This window comes from Phaseolus vulgaris, chromosome 11, assembly GCF_000499845.2.
Source record: "Phaseolus vulgaris cultivar G19833 chromosome 11, P. vulgaris v2.0, whole genome shotgun sequence".
Classification (NCBI taxonomy): Eukaryota; Viridiplantae; Streptophyta; class Magnoliopsida; order Fabales; family Fabaceae; genus Phaseolus; species Phaseolus vulgaris.
Genome location: NC_023749.2, coordinates 52867402 through 52888604, shown reverse-complemented (window position 1 = coordinate 52888604; position 21203 = coordinate 52867402). Strand labels below are relative to the sequence as shown.

General features: G+C 34.9%; 3 protein-coding genes across 3 annotated transcripts; 1 reads left to right on the top strand and 2 right to left on the bottom strand.

Moving 5' to 3' along the window:
- Positions 1–12774: 12774 nt before the first annotated feature.
- On the top strand, positions 12775–14077 carry LOC137810532 (aspartic proteinase CDR1-like). The gene has a single exon (XM_068611868.1). The coding sequence runs from the start codon at positions 12775–12777 to the stop codon at positions 14074–14076; it is 1302 nt and encodes a 433-aa protein (XP_068467969.1). The 3' UTR covers position 14077.
- Positions 14078–17229: 3152 nt separating this feature from the next.
- On the bottom strand, positions 17230–18574 carry LOC137826611 (aspartic proteinase CDR1-like). Its single transcript, XM_068632646.1, has one exon. It carries the CDS (start codon positions 18566–18568, stop codon positions 17261–17263), a length of 1308 nt encoding a protein of 435 aa, XP_068488747.1. The 5' UTR covers positions 18569–18574; the 3' UTR covers positions 17230–17260.
- Positions 18575–19677: 1103 nt separating this feature from the next.
- Positions 19678–20919, bottom strand: LOC137830312 (proline-rich protein 4-like). The gene is made up of 2 exons (XM_068637581.1): positions 20772–20919; positions 19678–20598 (listed from the first exon to the last, which is right to left on the bottom strand). Exons 1-2 carry the CDS (start codon positions 20860–20862, stop codon positions 19889–19891), a joined length of 801 nt encoding a protein of 266 aa, XP_068493682.1. The 5' UTR covers positions 20863–20919; the 3' UTR covers positions 19678–19888.
- Positions 20920–21203: the final 284 nt, after the last annotated feature.

Genomic DNA, 21203 nt, shown 5'->3' with positions numbered 1-21203 from the left:
TGCTAAATCAATGTTAACTTCATCTCACTAAAGTTATTAAATTCATTGGATCAGTGTCACACATTTCAATGGTTTCTTGTAAAAGGTGAATTTTTCATGCTGAGCTAAGATACACGCATGCACCTTTCAATCTGACAATCAAATTTGGCAGTTACGAAGAAAACCTAAGAAGTTCCGACGCATAGGCATGGTGGTGAATTTGAATCTGACTATGAATTTTTTTTTATCAACAACTGACAAATGAAATAAAAGGAAACACTTCAAGGGTGTCCCAACCCTGATACAAAGAAAGTTTACAAAACAATAAACATAAAGATTTAAGTTCCTTTGACTCTTGTTTTATTGTAACAAGAAATAGTCTAAAACTAAAGAGATCATCTACATAACAGATGACTACAGACATTCCCAAAAAATAAAAATACACACTCAAACAAACTATGTTTAACACTCTGCTACTAAATCTGAAAATAACAGTACTTAGATTCTAAAAAGAACATCAAAAAACACTTTAACTGTAGCAAAACCAGCATCAAAATAACACCAAACCAAAACCAAAATTGTGACATAAAACCAGCATTTATACAACATAAAACCAACAAAAAGTCAATACCAAAACTGCAGCAGAAAACCAGTATTTATATAAAACCAGCAAAACCACATCAAAACTGGAACAGAAAACCAGCATCTATATAGTAAAAAAAAAACAGCATATGCATGTCCGCCACTTGTACACACATTCAACGTTGTACCAATCAAAATTCAGAAATCATTTATTTTCATTTGCATCCACGAAGCTTATATATGAAACATATTTGAAGAAAGTTTACCGTTTCTTTTACACCACACGTTACTTTTCTCTGTTCTCTGTCTTGGACAATGATGTTTCAAAGGTGAAAATCTGATTTTGCTAACCATATATATTAATTGTTTATCTGTATTTTCATTTATCAATAAAGAACATATTGAAATTTTGTATTTATATAATAAGATGTGAAAACCTAATTATTAAAGAGATTAGTGGGAGAGTACATATTTCCTTAACCTCGTACTATTCTATATATTTTCAAAACAACAACTGTGGGACCATTCAATTGAAAGGAATAAAATTCTGTAATGGTAAATTAAGTACTCATGAGACGTTTAATTTAATTGAAAGAGTCTAATAAGTTGCAATCTTTATTCATCAATATTAATAATTTAATTAACAATAATCAATAAACCAGTCGCATATTAAATTTCAACGTTATTATTTTTATTATTATATTTGTAATATATTTGTTGTATTAATATTATTATGATTAATAATATTATTAATTAAATCTCTTTCTCTCTCTAGGAACTAGACATGTGTTACTACATTTAGGCTAACTTTCACAACTATGAAGTTATGTACCATTGTCATCCTATCTCTCTTAAGAGTATTTGAGTTACTCCTTGTTAAATTAAAATTAAAGTTAAAGTCATCTAGTCTGAACTCTTACTATCACTACAAGAGAAACATGATTTTTTATCGACCAAAATGGAACACGAATGAAAGAAAATCAACAAAATCATGTTGATTATGCGTTGGTCAAGAAAACGACAAGAAAAGAGTGGAAGCCAAGTTAATTTGTATCAGTCAATAAGAGCAATGCAAATTGAGTGGCTAAGTTGACGTGAAATAGATGCAAATATCGTCGACTTGACTGATATAAAAGGAGACGAAATATCATCAACCAAACAGACACAAAAGTGTATAACAAATTATATAGAAATTTCCGTCGGCATACCCGACTCAAAATTGGAGAAAAAATAAAAGCCAGCTTGAGCCCATTCCGTTACCCATGAATTTTGCTCTATGTAGCTCTTATTTATTTTATACACCCACCAACTTGAACCATTCCGTTGCTCATGGGTTTTGCTCTATGCAGTCCCTATTCATTTTATACACCCATCAACTTGGGCCCATTCAGCACCATATTTTGTCAAGCTAAACCATATTGGCAAATGCTTCCTGCACCCAATCATTTTTAACCTGCACCCAACATATTTTTTTAATTTCCAAAAATGCCCTTAATTCCGGAAATAAAAATCTGGAATTGAAAATAATATATTCCGGAAAAATAAATCTGGAAGTCATTATTGAGTTTCGAAAATAAAAATCCGGAAACCAAAATTAAAATTCTATTTCGGACAAAAAAATCCGGAATTGAAAAATAATACATTACGAAAAAAAAAATCTGGAAAAAAAATAATTGTGTTTCGGAAATAAAAATCTGGAAACAAAAATAAAAAATCAATTCCGGATAAAAAAATCCGTAATATAAAATTTCGTTCCGGAAAAAAATATCCGGAACACATATTTCGGAAATTTTTTTTAAGGACAGTTTCGCCTTTTCCGCTAAGATCGGGTGCAGTGATATGGTGCAGGAAGCAATTACCAACCATATTTTGTCAACTTGGGACCATGTAGCCCCTATTTATTTTATACACGACTGTTTCTTCTTGTACCTCCATACCTTCTTTTTTCACCTCCATAAACTTTTGAATTTCCAAAAATGCCAATCTGGAAGTCATTTTTCAAATTTGTAATTAGTTTCCGGATTACATAATCTGGAAGCCTTTTTTTAGATACATGATTACTTTCCAGATTACATAATCCGGAAGTCTTATTTAACTTCCAGATTATGTAATCCATAAGTCTTTTTTCAAATGATTTTCCGAAATACATAATCCGCAAACTAATCTATGGGGTGACACAAGAAGGATAAAAATGTATTCATGTTGTGTATAGAGGTGACAGAAAAAGATATGGGGTGCAGTAAGAAACAGTCTTTATACACCCATCAATTTGAGCCCATTTAGCCCATAATTTTTTCTATTTGCACCACCCTAGATACACTACAAAATATGTATTCAGAAGCTAATTCATAAGCTTAATTCTTCAAATCAAACTTCACTCACACATAACTCACATAAATTCCCGCAAAATATCCTAAACCAAATCAAACCAAACCATAAAATAAAACAATCATAAACAGAAATATTCATAAAGAAAAACAAACTGAATCCATCTTGCTGAAATGAAGAAAAAATCAATAAAAAATGAGTTTCAAAAACAAAAAAGAGATTCAACAGAGAAAGGAAGAGAAGGGAGAGAAGACCACGTCACTTATAGCCACGTCAATTCTTTTTTAAAACTAATATTCTCATTTAATTAATTACTTAAAAATAAAATTTATTACAATAAAAATATTTAGGAAATTTGGAGTAATTTTGTTACAATTTATTAAAGTAACTTTAATTGTTAAACTATAACCTACGTTAATTAAATATATTCTTAAACCATTATTTATTAAATTGTATAAGTAACATTTTATATATATATATATATATATATATATATATATATATATATATATTAAAAATGACATATGTTATATCTTAATATTTGACAGTGAGTATTTATTGTGAAATATAACTTCACAATTTAAAACTCACATTATAAATATTACTTTTTTTAGTTTGTTTTAACTTTTGAAATTTTAAAATCTAGATGAAGAGATAACATTAATTACAGCAACTCTTATAAATATTATAATACTTTAATCAATATTTAAAACTTTAATAAAACTTATTATATTTCTTTATATATATATATATATATATATATATTTTGCTGACAAAATCTTTGTTTAATTAGTGAGTGTATACTAAAGTTATGGAAGTGTGGACAACTTTGACTCATTATATTTTTTTTCGTGTTAATCAATAAATTCATTTTTCTTGCACGCAAATTTCAATATATATAATATTTTTATTAATATTGAATTGAATTGAATCATTGTGAGTGTTTTTTTTATTTATCGATAAGAAAAAATAAATAAATATGGGTCACTTCAGGATGGTCTAACTCCTTATACATATTAAACACTTAACAATCAATTCAATAAAACAAAAATGACACATTCTCTCAGCAAAATAAACGCATGATGAAGCTAAAACAAATCACTTGTTTTTACTAAAAAAAGATACATGCCAAGGAGTCTAAACACCAATCTAAAAAGAAAAAAATAGGCTGAAGGAACTTTGGAGTAACCCAATACCAAGTCCTTCAATTGAGTCAATGAAAAGATTTTAGAATGATCGACCACTCCTCCCTTAAAAATGTGCTTATTTCGATGTCGTCAATTCTCATTTACCAAAGTAATCCATACATTTTCAAAACCTAAATTAACAGATGTAGGAGCACCAATCAACTTAAAGTGCATGAAATGTAAGACTAAAGCAATATGATCAACCGATTTCAGTCATAACCAAGCATAGTAAAGATTCCAGACAAGCCAAACAATTTTGCATTCAAAGAATAAATGACTTGTTGTCTCCTCTTTCACCCCACAAAGGCCACACAAAATGCTATCAACCACGACCCCACGTTTTGCCAAATTGACCGTGGTAGCAATATTGTTTTCCAAAACCCTCAAAGTAGTGACATGGGTTGAGGACAAAACCTTAATATTCCAAAAAGAACTATACAAACTCAAATTATCCCCATCAACCTTGCCCCTTAAAAAGCCATAGTTGAATTAACTGAATACTCAATGCAATCGTCATCCTTCCACACCCATTTATCTTCATTTTCAAGAGATAGACTCGAAACATGCACTACCTCAAGATGCTGATTAACCTGGTCATTTTCTCAATCGAAAAGTCTCATTCTCCAAGAAAATATCCACGTCCATACACTATTAACCCAATCTCCACAACAACAAAAAACTTAGCATTCTTGGTTTCTGACAGTGAGGAATCTATTTTTCAAAGTGTCAGAGCCCAACCAATTATCATCCCAGAAAAAATATATCTTTCCCATAATCGACAACCCACCTTAAGTGGTCTTTGAAAGACCTTCCCCAAATCTCCATCTTTCAAATCTCCTTTAGATCTCTCCACCAGAGAGAAACAGAGTTACATAGCCTTTGCTCTTTTAAACTTCTCCAACCACCATATTTAGACTATAGAATTTCCTTCCAAAGCCCTCCCTTATAGTATGGTTCAGACACCAGATCCACTTCCCCAGCAAGTAGGGGTGGTCATGGATTGGATTTTTCAAAATCCAATCTAGATCCAATCCAAATCCAAATAAATGGATTGGATTTAAAATCCACATTCATTTTAACTAGATCAAATTTAAATGGATGTTTTTTAAATACATTTAAAGTGCATTAAATCTAGATTCAATCCATTTTGTTAAATTCTTGGTGGTGGAGTGATCTTGGTAAGGCATGCGATGAAGGAGAAGGTGAGGGTTGGTTCCATAATCATGTTGCTTGGAAAGTTGGAAATGGGAACAAAATTAGGTTTTGGGATGATGCCTGGGTGGACAACAACAAGCTTAAATTTCAGTTTCCTAGGTTGTATTCCATATCTCTAGATAAAGGAAAGTTGGTGGGTGAGTTAGGCCGTTGGGAGGAATTAGGGTGGTCTTGGCGGTTAAGGTGGAGAAGGACTAGATTCGAGTGGGAAAAATCTATGGAGGCAGATTTGATGAATCTCATCACATGGAAAATTGCGAATAAAGAGTCCGAGGACTCTATTGTGTGGAGTGGGGATACCGAAGGAATTTTTTCTGTGAAATCTGCATATTTGACTTTGTGTAACTCTCCTAATGGTGTTTTGCATAATGTGTACTCGCTGCTGTGGCAAGCTAAAGCGAAGAGAAAAGAAGTGTGCACGGCATGGAGGGCTCTTCTTGGTAGACTACCAACATATGATGACCTCAACATATATTTATTCACACTCATTAGTCTTATTCATAGATTATTGGAGTATAATAATAAATAAATCCATTGTTTTAATTAATATTCTTATGATTGGGTTTATTTGGGCCTTAACTATTATTATTGTTAATTTTGTGTTTTTAGAGTAAATTATCCGGAGGAAGCATCTACCTTTGTGAATGGGCCAAATATGGAAAAGTCCAAGTTGCTTCTTGAACCAAAACAGAAAACAAATTCTTAGGAGAAGAAAGAGAAAATAAAATTTACAATATCTCAAAAACAGAATTGGAAGCAAATCTTCTGCAAAATACAAGAATTCTGGAAAGATAGAAACTTGGAAACGGTTAACAAAATATAAACCACAATATTCTCTCAAGATCCTTGGAGCAGAAAAGCCTATAAAAGGACACAAGCATCAAGGAGAAAAGGGAGCTTCATAGGGTTTTCTTAGTTTATTTTCTTCTTAGTAATTCTTTTGTTTTGCCTCCGCATGGAAGGCTAAACCTTTTTGGTTGATTCTTTTGTAATTCCCCATTGAGTTCTGAGGTTTTGTTCCAATAAAAGTTTCGATTTTTAATTCTCTATAGCAGTTGTTTTTATTGTCTAATCTCCTGGAAAACTGGTTTTTGTGAGAGGTTGTACTTGAACGCATGATTGAGAGTCTTCCTTATCTTAAACTTTGGTTTCTTAGTTAGTTCGCATTGTTCTAATTAATTTCTTAGGCGCATGATTCAAGGGAGAGGAGGTAAGCATTCCCATGGAGTATACGCATGGAACAAAGTGGGTATTGATTAAACTAGTAGACGTATGCTTTACTAGTGAGTTTCAGTTGAATCAGATTGGCGCATGTTCAATCTGGTTTAGCTCTGTTGGAGGATTGAGAAAAGATTAATCTTTAGAGAACCTGTGAAGAATTCAATGGTGGAAGAACTTGGGATCAACCGCTTTTTATTTGCTATTTTAATTTCTTTTATATTTTTTGCACAACTATCTCAAACCCCCTTTTCATCTTTATTGTTATTGCTAACTTTTATTGCTTGCAGATAGATTTTAAACCCTGATCAACTGATTTTACTATTGGATTCGTTGAGAGACGACTTGGGGACATTTGTCCACAATTATACTATTATCTCTCTAGTGTTAGACAAGTCTACGCTAGAATCATATTAATTTGACAGCAAAACGACAGCTATCAACCTCATTAGGAGAGGGCTGGTTGTTAACTCTTCCTTGTGCGTGCTATGTAAAGCAGCTGAAGAATCAATCCAACATATTTTTATAAATTGTATTTTTGCACAACGGGTTTGGTCTCTTTGTTTCAGGTGGATTGGTATTCTGTTTGTGCAACATAAGGAAATCTTAAATCACTTTGACAACTTTCATTTAACTCATCTCAGTATCAAGCAAAATCAAGTATGGAAAGGTTTATGGATTGCTATTATTCGGAGCATATGGGATCAGAGGAACTTGATTGTGTTTAAACAAGGGATACCCGATGCTGAAGAAACTTTCCATTTAGCACAACTGTCCACATGGCTCTGTTTGAAGTATGGGGTGGGTTCCACTAGCTGTTCTTTCTCGGATTGGATGCTCAATCCAGGCCTTTGCCTACACGTCTAATGATATGGGAGATGTTGCTGAGAAGGTGTGGTTGGCAGGTACAAGGTTGTTGCGCTAGTTAGGAGTGGAGTGAGGATGGTAGAGTGGTGTAATTGTTTTGATAAAGGAAGTGTGGAGGGCTGAATGGAAGGTTATGTACCAAGTGATGGCAGAAAACCAGAGTGATCTCTGTGGCGAGTTTTTGGAAGACCAACATGATCGCCGGTCGATGAAACGGCGATCTCCGTACGCGAGTAGTCGATGGTCGCCGAAGTTGTGTATCACCACTGTCTTAGAAGAACAGAAGGCAAGATATTGGAAGAGAGGGGTAATGTGGATGAGGACACGTGGAAGGCCAATATGATCGCCGGTCGATAAAGCCGCGCTCTCCATGCGTGCGTAGTCGGTGGTCGTCGAAGTTGTGCATCATCGCCGTCCTTGAAGAACAGAAGGCCAGATATTGGAACTGAGGGGTAATGTGGATGAGGACACGTGGAAGGCCAATATGATCGCCGGTCGATAAAGCGGCACTCTCCATGCGTGCGTAGTCGGTGGTCGCCGAAGGTATACATCATCGCCGTTTTTTAAGAAGGCCAACATGATCGCCGCGATAAAAGAGGCGTTTTCCATGCGAGCATAGTCGGTTGTCGCCAAATGAAGCGGCGATCTCCGTGCGTACGTAGTCGGTGGTCGCCGAAGTTGTGCATCATCGTCGTCCTTGAAGAATAGAAGGTCATTGGAAGTGAGGGGCGATGTGGATGAGGACACGTGGAAGGCCAATATGATCGCCTGTCGATAAAGCGGCGGCCTCCATGCGTGTGTAGTCGGTGGTCGCCGAAGGTATGCATCATCACCGTGACCAACATGATCGCCGGTCGATGAAGCGGCGGTCTCCGTGCGTGTGTAGTCGGTGGTCGCTGAAATTGTGCATCATCGTCGTCTTAGAAATGAAGCGGTGATCTCTGAGCGTGCATAGAAAACAGGGTTTGGGTTTTGTAAAGGGTTGGGATACCCCTTTTGTATCCCCTTAATTTAAATTAATTCTTTGCTGATCAAAAAAAAAAAATCCATTTTGTTAATTAGATTAAATCCACTTTATCAATTACATTTAATCCATTTTGATATTGACACAGACTAACTTGGCTCAAACTGGACCTAAGCCGACTCAACGTGAATGCGGACCAACTCAGTTTGACATCGACCCGGGCCCGGACGACTCAACATCGTCCCGGACCCGGACGACTCGACATTGGCCCGGGCCCAGACGACTCGACAATGGCCCGGGCCTGGATGATTCAACATTAGCCTGTGTCCGTTCGACTCAACATCGGACCGGGCCCGCTCGACTTGACATTAGCTAGGGCCTAATCGACTCGACATCGACCCGGTCCCACTCCACTCGACATCGGCTTGAGCCCGAACAACTCGACATCGGCCCAAACCCGGACGACTCGACATCAATTCGGGACCGAACAACATGACATCGGTCCAGGCCCAAATGACTCGACATTGGTCCAGGTCCGGACGACTCGACAATGGCATGGGCCCGGACCACTTGACATCGGCTTGGGCTCGCTCAACTTGACATCAGCCCGGGCCCGCTTGGATTGACATTGGACAAGGCCCAATCGACTCAAAATAGACTCAAGCCCGCTCCACTTGACATCAGCCCGGGCCCGTTCAGCTCGACATCGGCTCGGGCCCGGGAGACTCGACATTGGCTCACCCTTGCTCGGCTCGACATTGGCCTGACCCAAATCGACTTGACATGGTTTCCGACCCGGACGATTTAACATGGGCCCCGACCCAGACGACTCGACATTGGCCCGAACGACTCGACATTGGCCTGGGCCTGGATGATTCGACATCGGCCCGGGCCTGTTCGACTCGACATTAGTTAGGGCCCAATCGACTCGACATCGACCCAAACCCGCTCCACTTGACATCGGCTCAAGCCTGGACGACTCGACATCGGTCCGAACCTTAACGACTCGACATCGATCCAAGCCCAGACGACTCGACATCGGTCTGGGCCCGGATGACTCGACATCGATCAGAACCCGGATGACTTGACATTGCCCTGGGCCCAACGACTCGACATTGGCCCGACCGGGGAGACTCGACATAGGCCCGGACCCGAGACACTCGACATTGGTTCGGGCCCGTTTGACTCGACATGTGTCAGGGCCCAATCTACTAGGGCCTGTTCCACTCAACATCGACCCAGGCCCGTTCGGCATGCCATCGGCCCGAGCCCTGGAGACTCGACATTGTCAGATCAACGTTGGCCTGGGCCCAATCAACTCGACATTGTCCCAAGCCTGGGAGACTTGACATTGACTCGGGCCCGATCAGCTCGACATCAGCCTGGGCCCGATCAGCTTGACATCGGCCCGGGCCCGTTCGGCTTGACATCGGCCCGGGCTTGCTCAGCTTGACATTGGCCTGGGTCGTTCGGCTCGACATCGGTGCAGGCCCGGCGACTCGACATCAGCCTGGGTTGCTTGGCTCGATATCGACCTTGGCCAGCTCGGCTTGACATCGGCCAAGGCCAGCTTGGTTCAACATCGACTCGGGAATGCTCGGCTCGACAACAGCCCGGGCGCGCTCAGCTCGAAATCGGCCCAGACCCGGTCGGCTCGACATCGACTGGATTGTCTTGACTTAACTTGGATCGGGCCAAGTCACAATCTATCCCAAAATGCAATTTGGATAATCCAAAAATGTATCCAATCTATATCTAATCCATATCCAATTAAATGGATTGGATTTAAAATGCAAAAATATGGATTTGGATTTGAAATAAATCCATTTAAATGGATTAAAACTAATATGGATATGGATAATTATGGATTGGATTTTGTAATTTGGATTTTTTGTCCACCCTTACCACCAAGGCCAAATTAAAGAGCCTAATATTAAGTATGCCTAGACCGCCAACTTCCCAAGGCTCGCACACCTCATCCTAAGACGTCCAAACAATTTTCCTCCCTTCAAAGCCCCAATCCCACAAAAAGTTCCTCTGTAAAGATACGATCTTCTTCAACACTTAGATGGTATATTGAACAAAGATAAGTAAAACATCAGTATAAACGAAAGAACACACTTGATCAAACAAATCCTCCTAGCCATCGAGATGAATCTACCCTTCCATTTGCTCAATCTATTCTTAATTTTGCCCACTACACCATCCCAAAACACGCTCTTCTTGTGACACCCTCCAACTAGCAACCCCAAGTAAATGAACAGAGTTTTCATCACTTTGCAATTGAGAATAGTCGCAAACTGAAGAATAATAGTTTGATCAACCTCGACTCCTCCTAATCTGCACTTCGAGAAGTTCACCTTAAGACCAGAAGCTAACTCAAAGCAATACAAAATAACCTTCAAGTTAAACATACTTTTGATGTTAGCTTCGCAAAAGAACAAAGTGTCGTTTGCAAACTGAAGCATATTGACCTTAACCTTCCTGCGTCCAACCTCCAAACTTTCAAACAAATTCTTCTCAACAACTTTCTTTGAAACCTCAACTTAACCTTCAGCCACGATAAGAAACAAGAATGCTACTAAAGGATCTCCTTACCTCAAACCCTTATTCGGGATAAACTCCTTAGTCGGGCTCCCATTTACTAAAACAAACATCGATGCATATTCCAAACAGGATTTAATCAAGGAGATCCTCTTCTCACAAAACCCAAGCCTGCCTAGCATGTAATAGATATAATCCCAATGCACCGAGAGCCTTCTCATAATCCATCTTAAAAAACACACAACTTTTCTTCTTCCTCTTCACCTCTTATAGAACTTCATTGGCCACTAAAACGATGTCCAATAAACCTCTTCCTTCGAGGAAAACTGATTGCCTGAAATCAATGATTTTATTTATCACCTTGTTCAACTTGATAGACAAAATCTTAGAAATAATCTTAAAAAGATATTCCACCAGCGAAATAGGTCTAAAATATACAACTGTTGTAGATTGTCGAATTTAAGAATTAGACATATAAAAGACGCGTTTGAAATTATTGTGAGTGCTAAAATGTAAGAGGAAGGAGTTCATGTATGATATTTGATGAGTAAAAAAAATTAAAAAATTAAGAAAAAAATAATTAAACATGTTAAGTTATGTAAAGCCAGTGTTAAATTATGTAAAGACAGAAAAAGATAGTAGACTAGTAAACATGTTATTATCTATACGGAAAATTTTCCTATTATCACTTTCATTCCGACAATATGAATATTTTTTTAGCTTGAGGAATTAACTCATACATTTTGTTAATAAATTATTTTGAATAATAATCTTGAGAAATAAAACCTTCTTGTAACCTTAAAATATTTTAAATAATAATCTTCAGAAATAAAAACTTCTTGTAACCCTAAATTATTTTGAATAATAATTTTCAGAAATAAAAACTTCTTGTAACCCTAATTTTATAATTGAGATTTTTTATTGAACTAACTGCCATGATTTTTCCTTACTCGTTGAGAAGATTTCTCATGCCTTAGTTTTTGTTATTCATTTTCTCTATTTTCTATATTGCTTTCACATCATGCATATTTTGCATTTACAGAAGAGAAAATCTGTTCTTTAACGCGTTTACAGAAGAGGACTATGCATATCTATAATGTTTTTTATTAGAAGAAATTGAAGCCGTGTTTACAATAATTTACAAACACTGTTCAACCTAATGATTTAAACTTATTGCCTTAAAGTTGTTAATATTTATATGAGAAGTTTGTAACAAAATTGATTAGGACCTCAAATTAAAATGAGTGAGAATAAATGTTCTAACCTCAAATAATAATATTTTATTTATTTTTTTTACACATACTTATCTTAACCACAGAATAAGTTATCATTTAAGGTTTTAATATGAGTTTAATGTTTATGCATGCTTCTTTGAAAAGTCAATTATTTACATCACTATTAGAAATTTATTAAATAGAAATTAATTTTAAAAACAAAAATAATTAATTATTATATTAATTAAATCAAATATTATTTTAAAAGTTAAAAAATTATTAATATTTAAACTAGTTTTTATTATTGATAAATAATTTCTAAATTAGCATCTTAAACAACATTTTAAAAACTAATTTAAATATTAATAATTTATTAATCTAATTTATTTAATATAATAATTAATTATTTTTGTCTTTTAAAATTAATTTCTGTCCAATAAATTTCTTCTAATAAATTGGAATAATTTAATGAAAATATTATTAAAACTTAATGCAATCAGAATATTCTAATTAAATTCTTTTAATCAAGAAAACACTTCACAAATTACATTCCAATCATTGCAAATCTTTTCTCTAAACACAATTCCAAAACACTCATGCATCAATTATAAATTGTCACAGGCAATGGGAATTACTTGGGATATTATTGTTTCATCACTTCTTAAAGATCTCAGTGATGACAACAATGTCAAATTCCTCTCTGACCATTCTTTTACTGTGTCTTTGTTACGTCTCTTTCTCAGAGGCTCTCAATGGTGGTTTCACTGTGGAGATCATCCACCGTGACTCACCAAAATCACCACTCTATCGTCCCACACAAACTCAATTCCAACGGTTTTCCAATGCTGTTCGAAGCTCCATTCATCGTGCTAACCGTTTCAACAAAACTTCCGTCTCTCCAAACACAGTTGAGTCCAATGTAACCCTAGACATAGGTGACTATACCATGAGCTATTCAGTTGGAACCCCAGAGTTCCAAGTTTTTGGCATTGTTGACACAGGCAGTGACATAATTTGGCTACAGTGTCAACCTTGTAAAATTTGTTACGACCAAACCACTCCAGTTTTCAATTCTTCAAACTCCAAGACCTACAAAACCCTACCTTGTTCTTCTAGTTCATGCAAATCAGTGTTTAACACTTGTTCTTCTCCTCAAGAGAAAACTTGTGAATATAGTATTAGGTATGAGGATGGTACACACTCAGAAGGAGATCTTAGTTTGGAGACACTCACTTTAGGCTCCACTAATGGCTCTTCTGTGCAATTTCCTGCAACTGTGATAGGGTGTGGACGTAATAATAGTTTTTCCTCTGAAAAAAGTTCTGGCATAGTTGGTTTGGGAAGTGGACCTGTGTCTCTAATATCTCAATTGAGTTCTTCAATAGGTGGAAGGTTTTCCTATTGTTTTCCAATGATAAATGACAAACCTAGCAAACTCAGTTTTGGAGATGCTGCTGTGGTTTCTGGGAGTGGCACTGTTTCCACCCCAATAGGTTATCATGATCAAGAGACACATTATTACCTAACATTGGAAGCACTGAGTGTTGGAAACAACAGAATAGAGTTTAGAAACTTTTCATCTGGGTCTAATGGAGAGGGAAATATCATAATTGACTCAGGTACAACACTCACTCTTTTGCCAGGTTATGTTTACACAAAGTTGGCATCAGCAGTGGCAAAGGAAATTAAATTAGATCGTGTTGAGGATGCATTTAATCAGTTGAGCCTTTGCTATAAAGGTAAATTAGATGAAGTACATGCACCAGTGATAACAGCACATTTTAGAGGTGATGCAGATGTGAAGTTGAATGTTGAGAACTCCTTTATTGATGGGGGTGATGGGGTAGTTTGCTTTGCTTTCGTGGCAAGTGAGAGTTTTTCCATCTTAGGAAACATGGCTCAGAGAAACCTCTTGGTTGGGTATGACCTGCAGAAGAAAACAGTCTCCTTTAAGCCCACAGATTGTACTAAACAGTGATTTGTTTGTTTGCGTTTGGTATATGATTGATGCTTGCAATAAAACTAATTAATCAACATTCTTGAAAATGTTTTTCACACTTAATACAAAATTATAATTTATGTGTGCATAATGATTCAGGTGAGTAATCAGTGACCATTTGGAAAATAGGGCTAAGACTTGGGTGGATTTTATGTAACCCAAGTCACCAACAAATTCAGATTAATAATTGGTAACATAGGTATTCTTAATCTGAGTTTATTTTATTTTAGATTAATGATTTAGATTATTTTGTTTTCACCAAAATGCCTTTTTTTTTTTTTTTTTTTCTTTTCTCTCTCTTTTAAAATTCTTAATCTCAATCTCCATATGGCTCCACTTTCTTCATTCACACTCAATCTGAAACATAGTCTTTGTAACAAACTGGTATAAAGTGAGATTCTTTTTAATTGTGGGATTTGGAAGGAGCGGCTCCGTCGACGGCACGTTCGTAGTGGAGGTGATGGGTGACGTAGAAGAGGACAATGCGGTGAGTTGGGCCGTGGCTGTAAGTTCTGGGCAAGGTATGCGTGGGGTTGAAAGTGAGACAACAACCATTGTAAAGAAGATGAGCATCTTAGGGTCCATACGGAAAGGTGAAAAGGTAGTTTTGGACGAGTCTATTGTAGTTTTTCCTTCTCCCAGGACCAAGGTCACCGGGTTGGAATCCCTCTTTGCCAGTTGTCCAATAGGAAGGATGTTTGCCAACATTGGTGGAAGGAGGAAATTACGTACCCATTGAGAGATGGAAGTGTACCAGTGGTTGAGAGGGCATCTAAGTCGGCTTGAGTTAAGGTCAAAGATCTTCTTCTCTGACAATGCCATTAGAAACGATAATAAATTGGTTTATATGAAAAATGATTACGGAGAAGCCAAGAAAATATTGAATATTGGTAAGGAGATGAGTTTCACTCTGTTAGGGGAAGAAGAAGTCGTTTTAAATAGGCTTCTTTTTTTGTAGGACCCAAACAACAGGAATAGATAGGTGGAGATTTGTGTTTCTGATGACAAGTCTAATTAGTATGAATATAAAGAGGTTAGAAGGAAGCACTAAAAGAAAATATTTAAGTGATTTGATCTCAAGTGAGAAGGTTGGAATGATTTGCTTACAAGAGACAAAGTCTTTGAGTTTGATAAGGAGAGTTACTACCATTTTTGGGGTTTTAACGAAATCGACTAGATCGAAATCGGAGCTGTTAATATTGCAGGAGGACCTATCACTATATGGAGAAGAAATAGTTTCAATTTGACTAGCTCTTAGGGGAGATTTTTTTCGATTATCAAGGTGTTTGGAAGGTAGGAGTAGGGGTAAAAGTTACGATAGTGAACGTGTATAGTTTTGGTCCGTTGAAAGATAGAAAGGAGGTTTGGGATGAGATATGTGAAATCAAGAAGAGTCAACAGAATAGGGTGTGGTGCGTTGTTAGGAACTTCAATTCTATCAGACGGAAAGAGGAGAGAAAAAGTGTGGTCTCGATATCTGATTATAGTAGATAAATTGCTCAGTTTAACGAATTTATCAAAATATTCGAGTTGATGGATATTCCAAATCCATTTCATTATTAAGCAACTTTTCATTTTTCTTTTAATGTCATCCATTACCTCATTAGCAACAAACACACTATCTATAGGATTTCTCCATACAAGAACTCATCTATGAAGGTCCTAAGTGTACAAGCGGTTAAGAGGACATCTAAGTCCCCTTCATCATATTCCTTTTAATATAATAATTTTCTTATAAAAAAACAATGAATAAAATTACCAGCATGTTGTAACCTTTACACAAAAATAAAGGGTACTATCAAAGTATTCCAATAAGAATAATATAGTTGTGAACAATAGGATAAAAGTATATAGAAGACTACTAATTACTCTTTCCCGGTTGTTTTTCAAATAAAAAAAGACACCAATTCAATTGGCATGATTGCCTACAAATCTTGTTCCATTTCACGAGGATTTCATTCTTTAATAACATAACTTTCTTTTTGAAATTCAAAAAACTTCTTTTAACCTAAACATAGGAATAAAATGATCTTCAACAGTAGTAGAGTAGATCATTATGAAATTTTTACTATGTTGCAAGTGAAAGTCTGGTTATGAGTAAACTTCAAAGTCTGCAGGATAAGATTTTTGTACTCTGATTGATGTCTTGAGTTTTTGGTTTGTATGAGATCTGTTAGAAAAGTTTAGATAGTTTTTCTCTATTTGAAACTCTTCATGTTTATATCTGTCTTCTTTGCTTATCTTGTTTGGTTTGAACAAGGAGTTTTGTCATATGATTTAGGTCGAGGTTGATTTGTAGTAGGATTGAGATATCCCTAAAATACCTCTATTTATTGATTTATTTTTTCTCCATAAAAAAAACCTGCTTTATGCAACAACAAAAATATGCTAGTAAATCTTGACCAGCCTGTTAAAAAGAATCTCACTTTATACCAGTTGTTAAAAAGACTGTTTGGGATTGAGTGTGAATAAAGAAAGTGGAGCCATATATGGAAATTGAGATTAAGAATTTTGAAAGAGAGAAAAGAAAAAAAAAAGCATTTTGGTGAAAAAGGAAATAATCTAAATCATTAATCTAAAATAATATAAAATAAAATAAACTCAAATTAAGAATACCTATGTTACCAATTATTAATCTGAATTTGTTGGTGACTTGGGGAAAAATATATACTCTCTTCTGCACACAATACACATTTTTATTTTTTTTTACAGCAAAGGTGCTGGACTTTGCTGATAAAAAAAAAAACTGTTGGACTATCCTAAATTATATAAGGAATTGTAAGGTTATGGGTGTTCTAAACTATGCAGATTTTGCAGCATAATTAATCTGTAATATAGTGTCCTTCTGAATTTTAGCTTTTATTTATTTTGCTGGAACCAGCTGAAGTGGTTTATTTATTTTTTATTACTAATAAAAAAAATGTGATTTTGACAATTGTATATGACATCTTAAAATATTTTTTAATTTTATTTATTTTTTGTTGAAAAAAAAACATAAATGTCACCCCTGTCTTAGCCCTATTTTTCAAATGGTCACTGATTACTCACCTAAATCATTATGCAAGCATAAATTATAATTTTGTATTAAGTTTGAAAAACATTTTCAAGGAATGTTGATTACTTGGTTTTATTGCAAGCATTAGACCAAACACAAACAAACAAATCACTGTTTACTACAATCTGTGGGCTTAAATGAGACTGTTTTCTTATGCAGATCATAGCCAACCAAGAGGTTTTTCTGAGAAATGTTTCCAAAGATGGATAAAGTTTCACTTGCCAAGAAAGCAAAGCAAACTATCCCATCACCAGCATCAATAAAGGAGTTCTCAACACTCAACTTCACATCTGCATCACCTCTAAAATGTGCTGTTATCACTGGTGCATGTACTTCATCAAATTTACCTTCATAGCAAAGGCTCAACTGTTTCAATGGATCCTTAGCTCGTTTCAACTTAACTTCAGCTGCCACTGCTGATTCCAACTTTGAGTAAACATAACCTGGCACAAGACTGAGTGTTGTACCTGAGTCAATCATGATATTTCCCTCTCCAGTAGACCCAGATGAAGAGTTTCTAAACTCTATTCTGTTGTTTCCAACACTCATTGCTTCCAGTGTTAGGTAGTAATGTGTCTCTTGATCATGAAAACCTATTGGGGTGGAAACAGTGCCACTCCCAGAAACCACAGCAGCATCTCCAAAACTGAGTTTGCTAGGTTTGTCATCTTTTGCTGCAAAACAATAAGAAAACTTTGCATCTATTGAAGAACTCAATTGAGATATCAGAGACACAGGTCCACTTCCCAAACCAACTATGCCAGAACTTAACTCTTCAGAGACAAAACTATTGTTCCTTCCACATCCTATCACAGTTGCAGGAAAATGCACAGAAGAGCCATTAGTGGAGCCTAAACTGAGTGTCTCCAAACTAAGATCTCCTTCTGAGTATGTGCCATCCTCATAGCTAATACTATATTCACAACTTTTCCCTTGAGGAGAAGAACAAGTGTTGTATGTCACTGATTTACATGAAGTAGAAGAACAAGGAAGGGTTTTGTAGGTCTTGGATTTTGAAGGATTGAAAATTGGAGTGGTTTGGTTGTAACAAATTTTACAAGGTAGACACTGTAGCCAAATTATGTCACTGCCTGTGTCAACAATGCCAAAAAGTTTGAATTCTGGGGTTCCAACTGAATAGCTCATGATGTAGTTACCTAGGTCTGCTGCTAGAGTGGATCCAACTGTGTTTGAAGAGAGAAAACTTTGGTTGAAACGGTTAGCACGATGAATGGAGCTTCGAACAGCATTGGAAAATCGTTGGAATTGAGTTTGTGTGGGACGATAGAGTGGTGATTTTGGTGAGTCACGGTGGATGATCTCCACAGTGAAACCACCATTGAGAGCCTCTGAGAAAGAGACGTAACAAAGACACAGTAAAAGAATAGTCAGAGAGGAATGTGACATTGTTGTCATCACTAAGATCTTTAAGAAGTGTTGCAACAATAATATCCCAAATGATTCCCTGTGACAATTTATAGTTGATGCATGAGTGTTTGTGGAGTTGTGTTTCAGAAAAAAGATTTGCAATGATTGAAATGTGTTTGTGAAGTGTTATTCCTTGATTAAAAGAATTTAATTATAATATTCTGATAGCATTAAATTTTAATAACATTTCATTAAATTATTACAAATGCATTAATTACAAGAAAATTATTTAAAAAAAATCAATTTTAAAGATAAAAATAATTAATGACTATATTAAAGAAATAAGGTGTTAGGTTAGAAACTAAAAAAAGTTATTGATATTGATATTAAAATTAATTTTTATTATTAATAAAATGTTTTTTAACTCTCAATTTAAAAATTATTTATCAATAATAGAAATTAATTTAAATATTAATAATTTTTTAATCTTTAAAATAATATTTAATGATTTTTTTAATAATAATGTATTTATTGGATAAATAACTGACTTTTAAAAAAAAAGTATGTGTAAACATTAAACTCACATTAAAACCATTAAATGTTAACTTTTTTAGTGGTTAAATTAAGTATATATATATATATATATATATATATTTTTTTTTTAACGTATAGGTTTTAATCTAGTTCTATTTTTTTTAATAATACTACTTTCATAATGATAGTTAACATGAAATTTTTTATATAATTTTTTTTATATTACATAATTTATGTATTAAAACTCGTTCAAATCTTAAAATAATATATTAGTTGTAATGGTGAAAAAAAGACTAATTTAATAATTTGTTTAATTAGGATTTTTAAATAAATTTATTTTATTTACTAAAAGTAATTTATCCTAAATGTATTAAAATTAGTATTGTATGTAAAAATATATGAATAGTATATATAAAGCTGTCTATACGATAATAAATCTAACATTATAAATAATTTTATTATACATGTACGTTAAATTATTATTTTAAAACTTTTTATATTCGATGTAAAAAAAATCAGAAATATATATACATATATATATATATATATATATATTATATCATCTCTTCCATATATCAAATGGAAATAGTAATTAAACAAAAAAATAAAAAATTATAGCAACATTTCTTATTTTAACATAATATTGAGAACTTCATTAAGGAAAAACATGTAGTACATATATATTTGGATATTTGGAATTCAGTACACAAGAGGGGTACCAAAGGATTATCCAAACTATGATTGAGGTTGAATTAAATATGGTGACTCTTACATAAAGGCATTACAAATGGAAGGGATGTCCTTATACTTTTGAAGATGTAGAGTCTCATCATTTTAAGGAGTTGGAATTGGCTTGTGAATTGGCAATGGTGCTACAAATGGTTTCTTGAATTGGTGATGAAATGGTATTTTAGGAATATACTTTTTGAACAAGGGCTTTGGTTTCAAAAGTTCTTCAGATTCAACTGTAGGGACTGGCTTTTTCACAGTAAATGGTTTTGGAATAGGTTTAAGAATTGGAATTGGCTTAACAATGGGAACTAGCTTAGGTTTAAGAATAGGAATTGGCTTAACAATGGGAACTATCTTTGGTAGAGGCTTAACAACTGGAATATAAATAGGCTTAACAACTGGAATTACCTTTGGTATTGCCTTAATTTTGGGAATAGGTTTTGGGAAAAGACCTTTGAATTTTACTTCTTCACTGGGAATTGGCTTTATGTCTGGAATTGGTTTTGGTGTGGGCTTAATGGAAATTGATTTTGGTACAGGCTTATTAAAAACTGGAATAGGAATAGGTTTAATAACAGGAACTGGCTTTGGAATAGGTTTGATAACAGGAATTGGTTTTAGAATAGGTTTAATAACAGGAATTGGCTTTAGAATAGGTTTAACAACAGGAACTGGCTTTGGAATAGGTTTAATAACAGGAATTGGCTTTAGAATAGGTTTAACAAATGGAATTGGTTTAGTAAACAATCCTTTGAATTTTGATTCTTCATCATGGCCTTCTGCATTATTCCCATACTTGTTCACTTCATTGCCTACATAAGAAATGCAATAAATGTATAAGTTAATAACTGAAATTCTTACATTATGTCCATTCCTCAAATTAGCCCATCATACAACAATTACATTCTAAAAGTGTTTCCTTCATAAATGTAGTTATTCAAATAAATAACTCTTTCATTGATAAATAACAGAAATGAATAGAAACCTGAAATTTGAGTTGTGGCAAAAACAGAAGCTAAGTTGGAAAGGAGCAACAAGGGAAACCAGAAGCAGAAGAGTGCACAGTACATTCTCATTGTTAAAACAACTAATGGAAGCTAAAAGGAGAAATGTATGAAGGCTTGAGTCACAAGTTGTTGCAAATCACATTATTTATAATGCCTATCTTATGATTTCTTTTTATCAGCACCTAGAAACATGGCATTGATTTGTCATTAGTCATTACATCATAATGAGGGTGGTTGATGTTTGTTTAGAGAGGTCAAAAGTGTTTTAACACCTCTGTTCTTGGTGTGTTAATGATGGATTCTCTCTTCAATAAATGATTCTGGGAGAGATGTTTCTTTTTCATTTGGGTGTTCAAAACTACATCAAGCATAGATAAGTTCAAATACAAAGGGTCAAAGTAAATATCAAT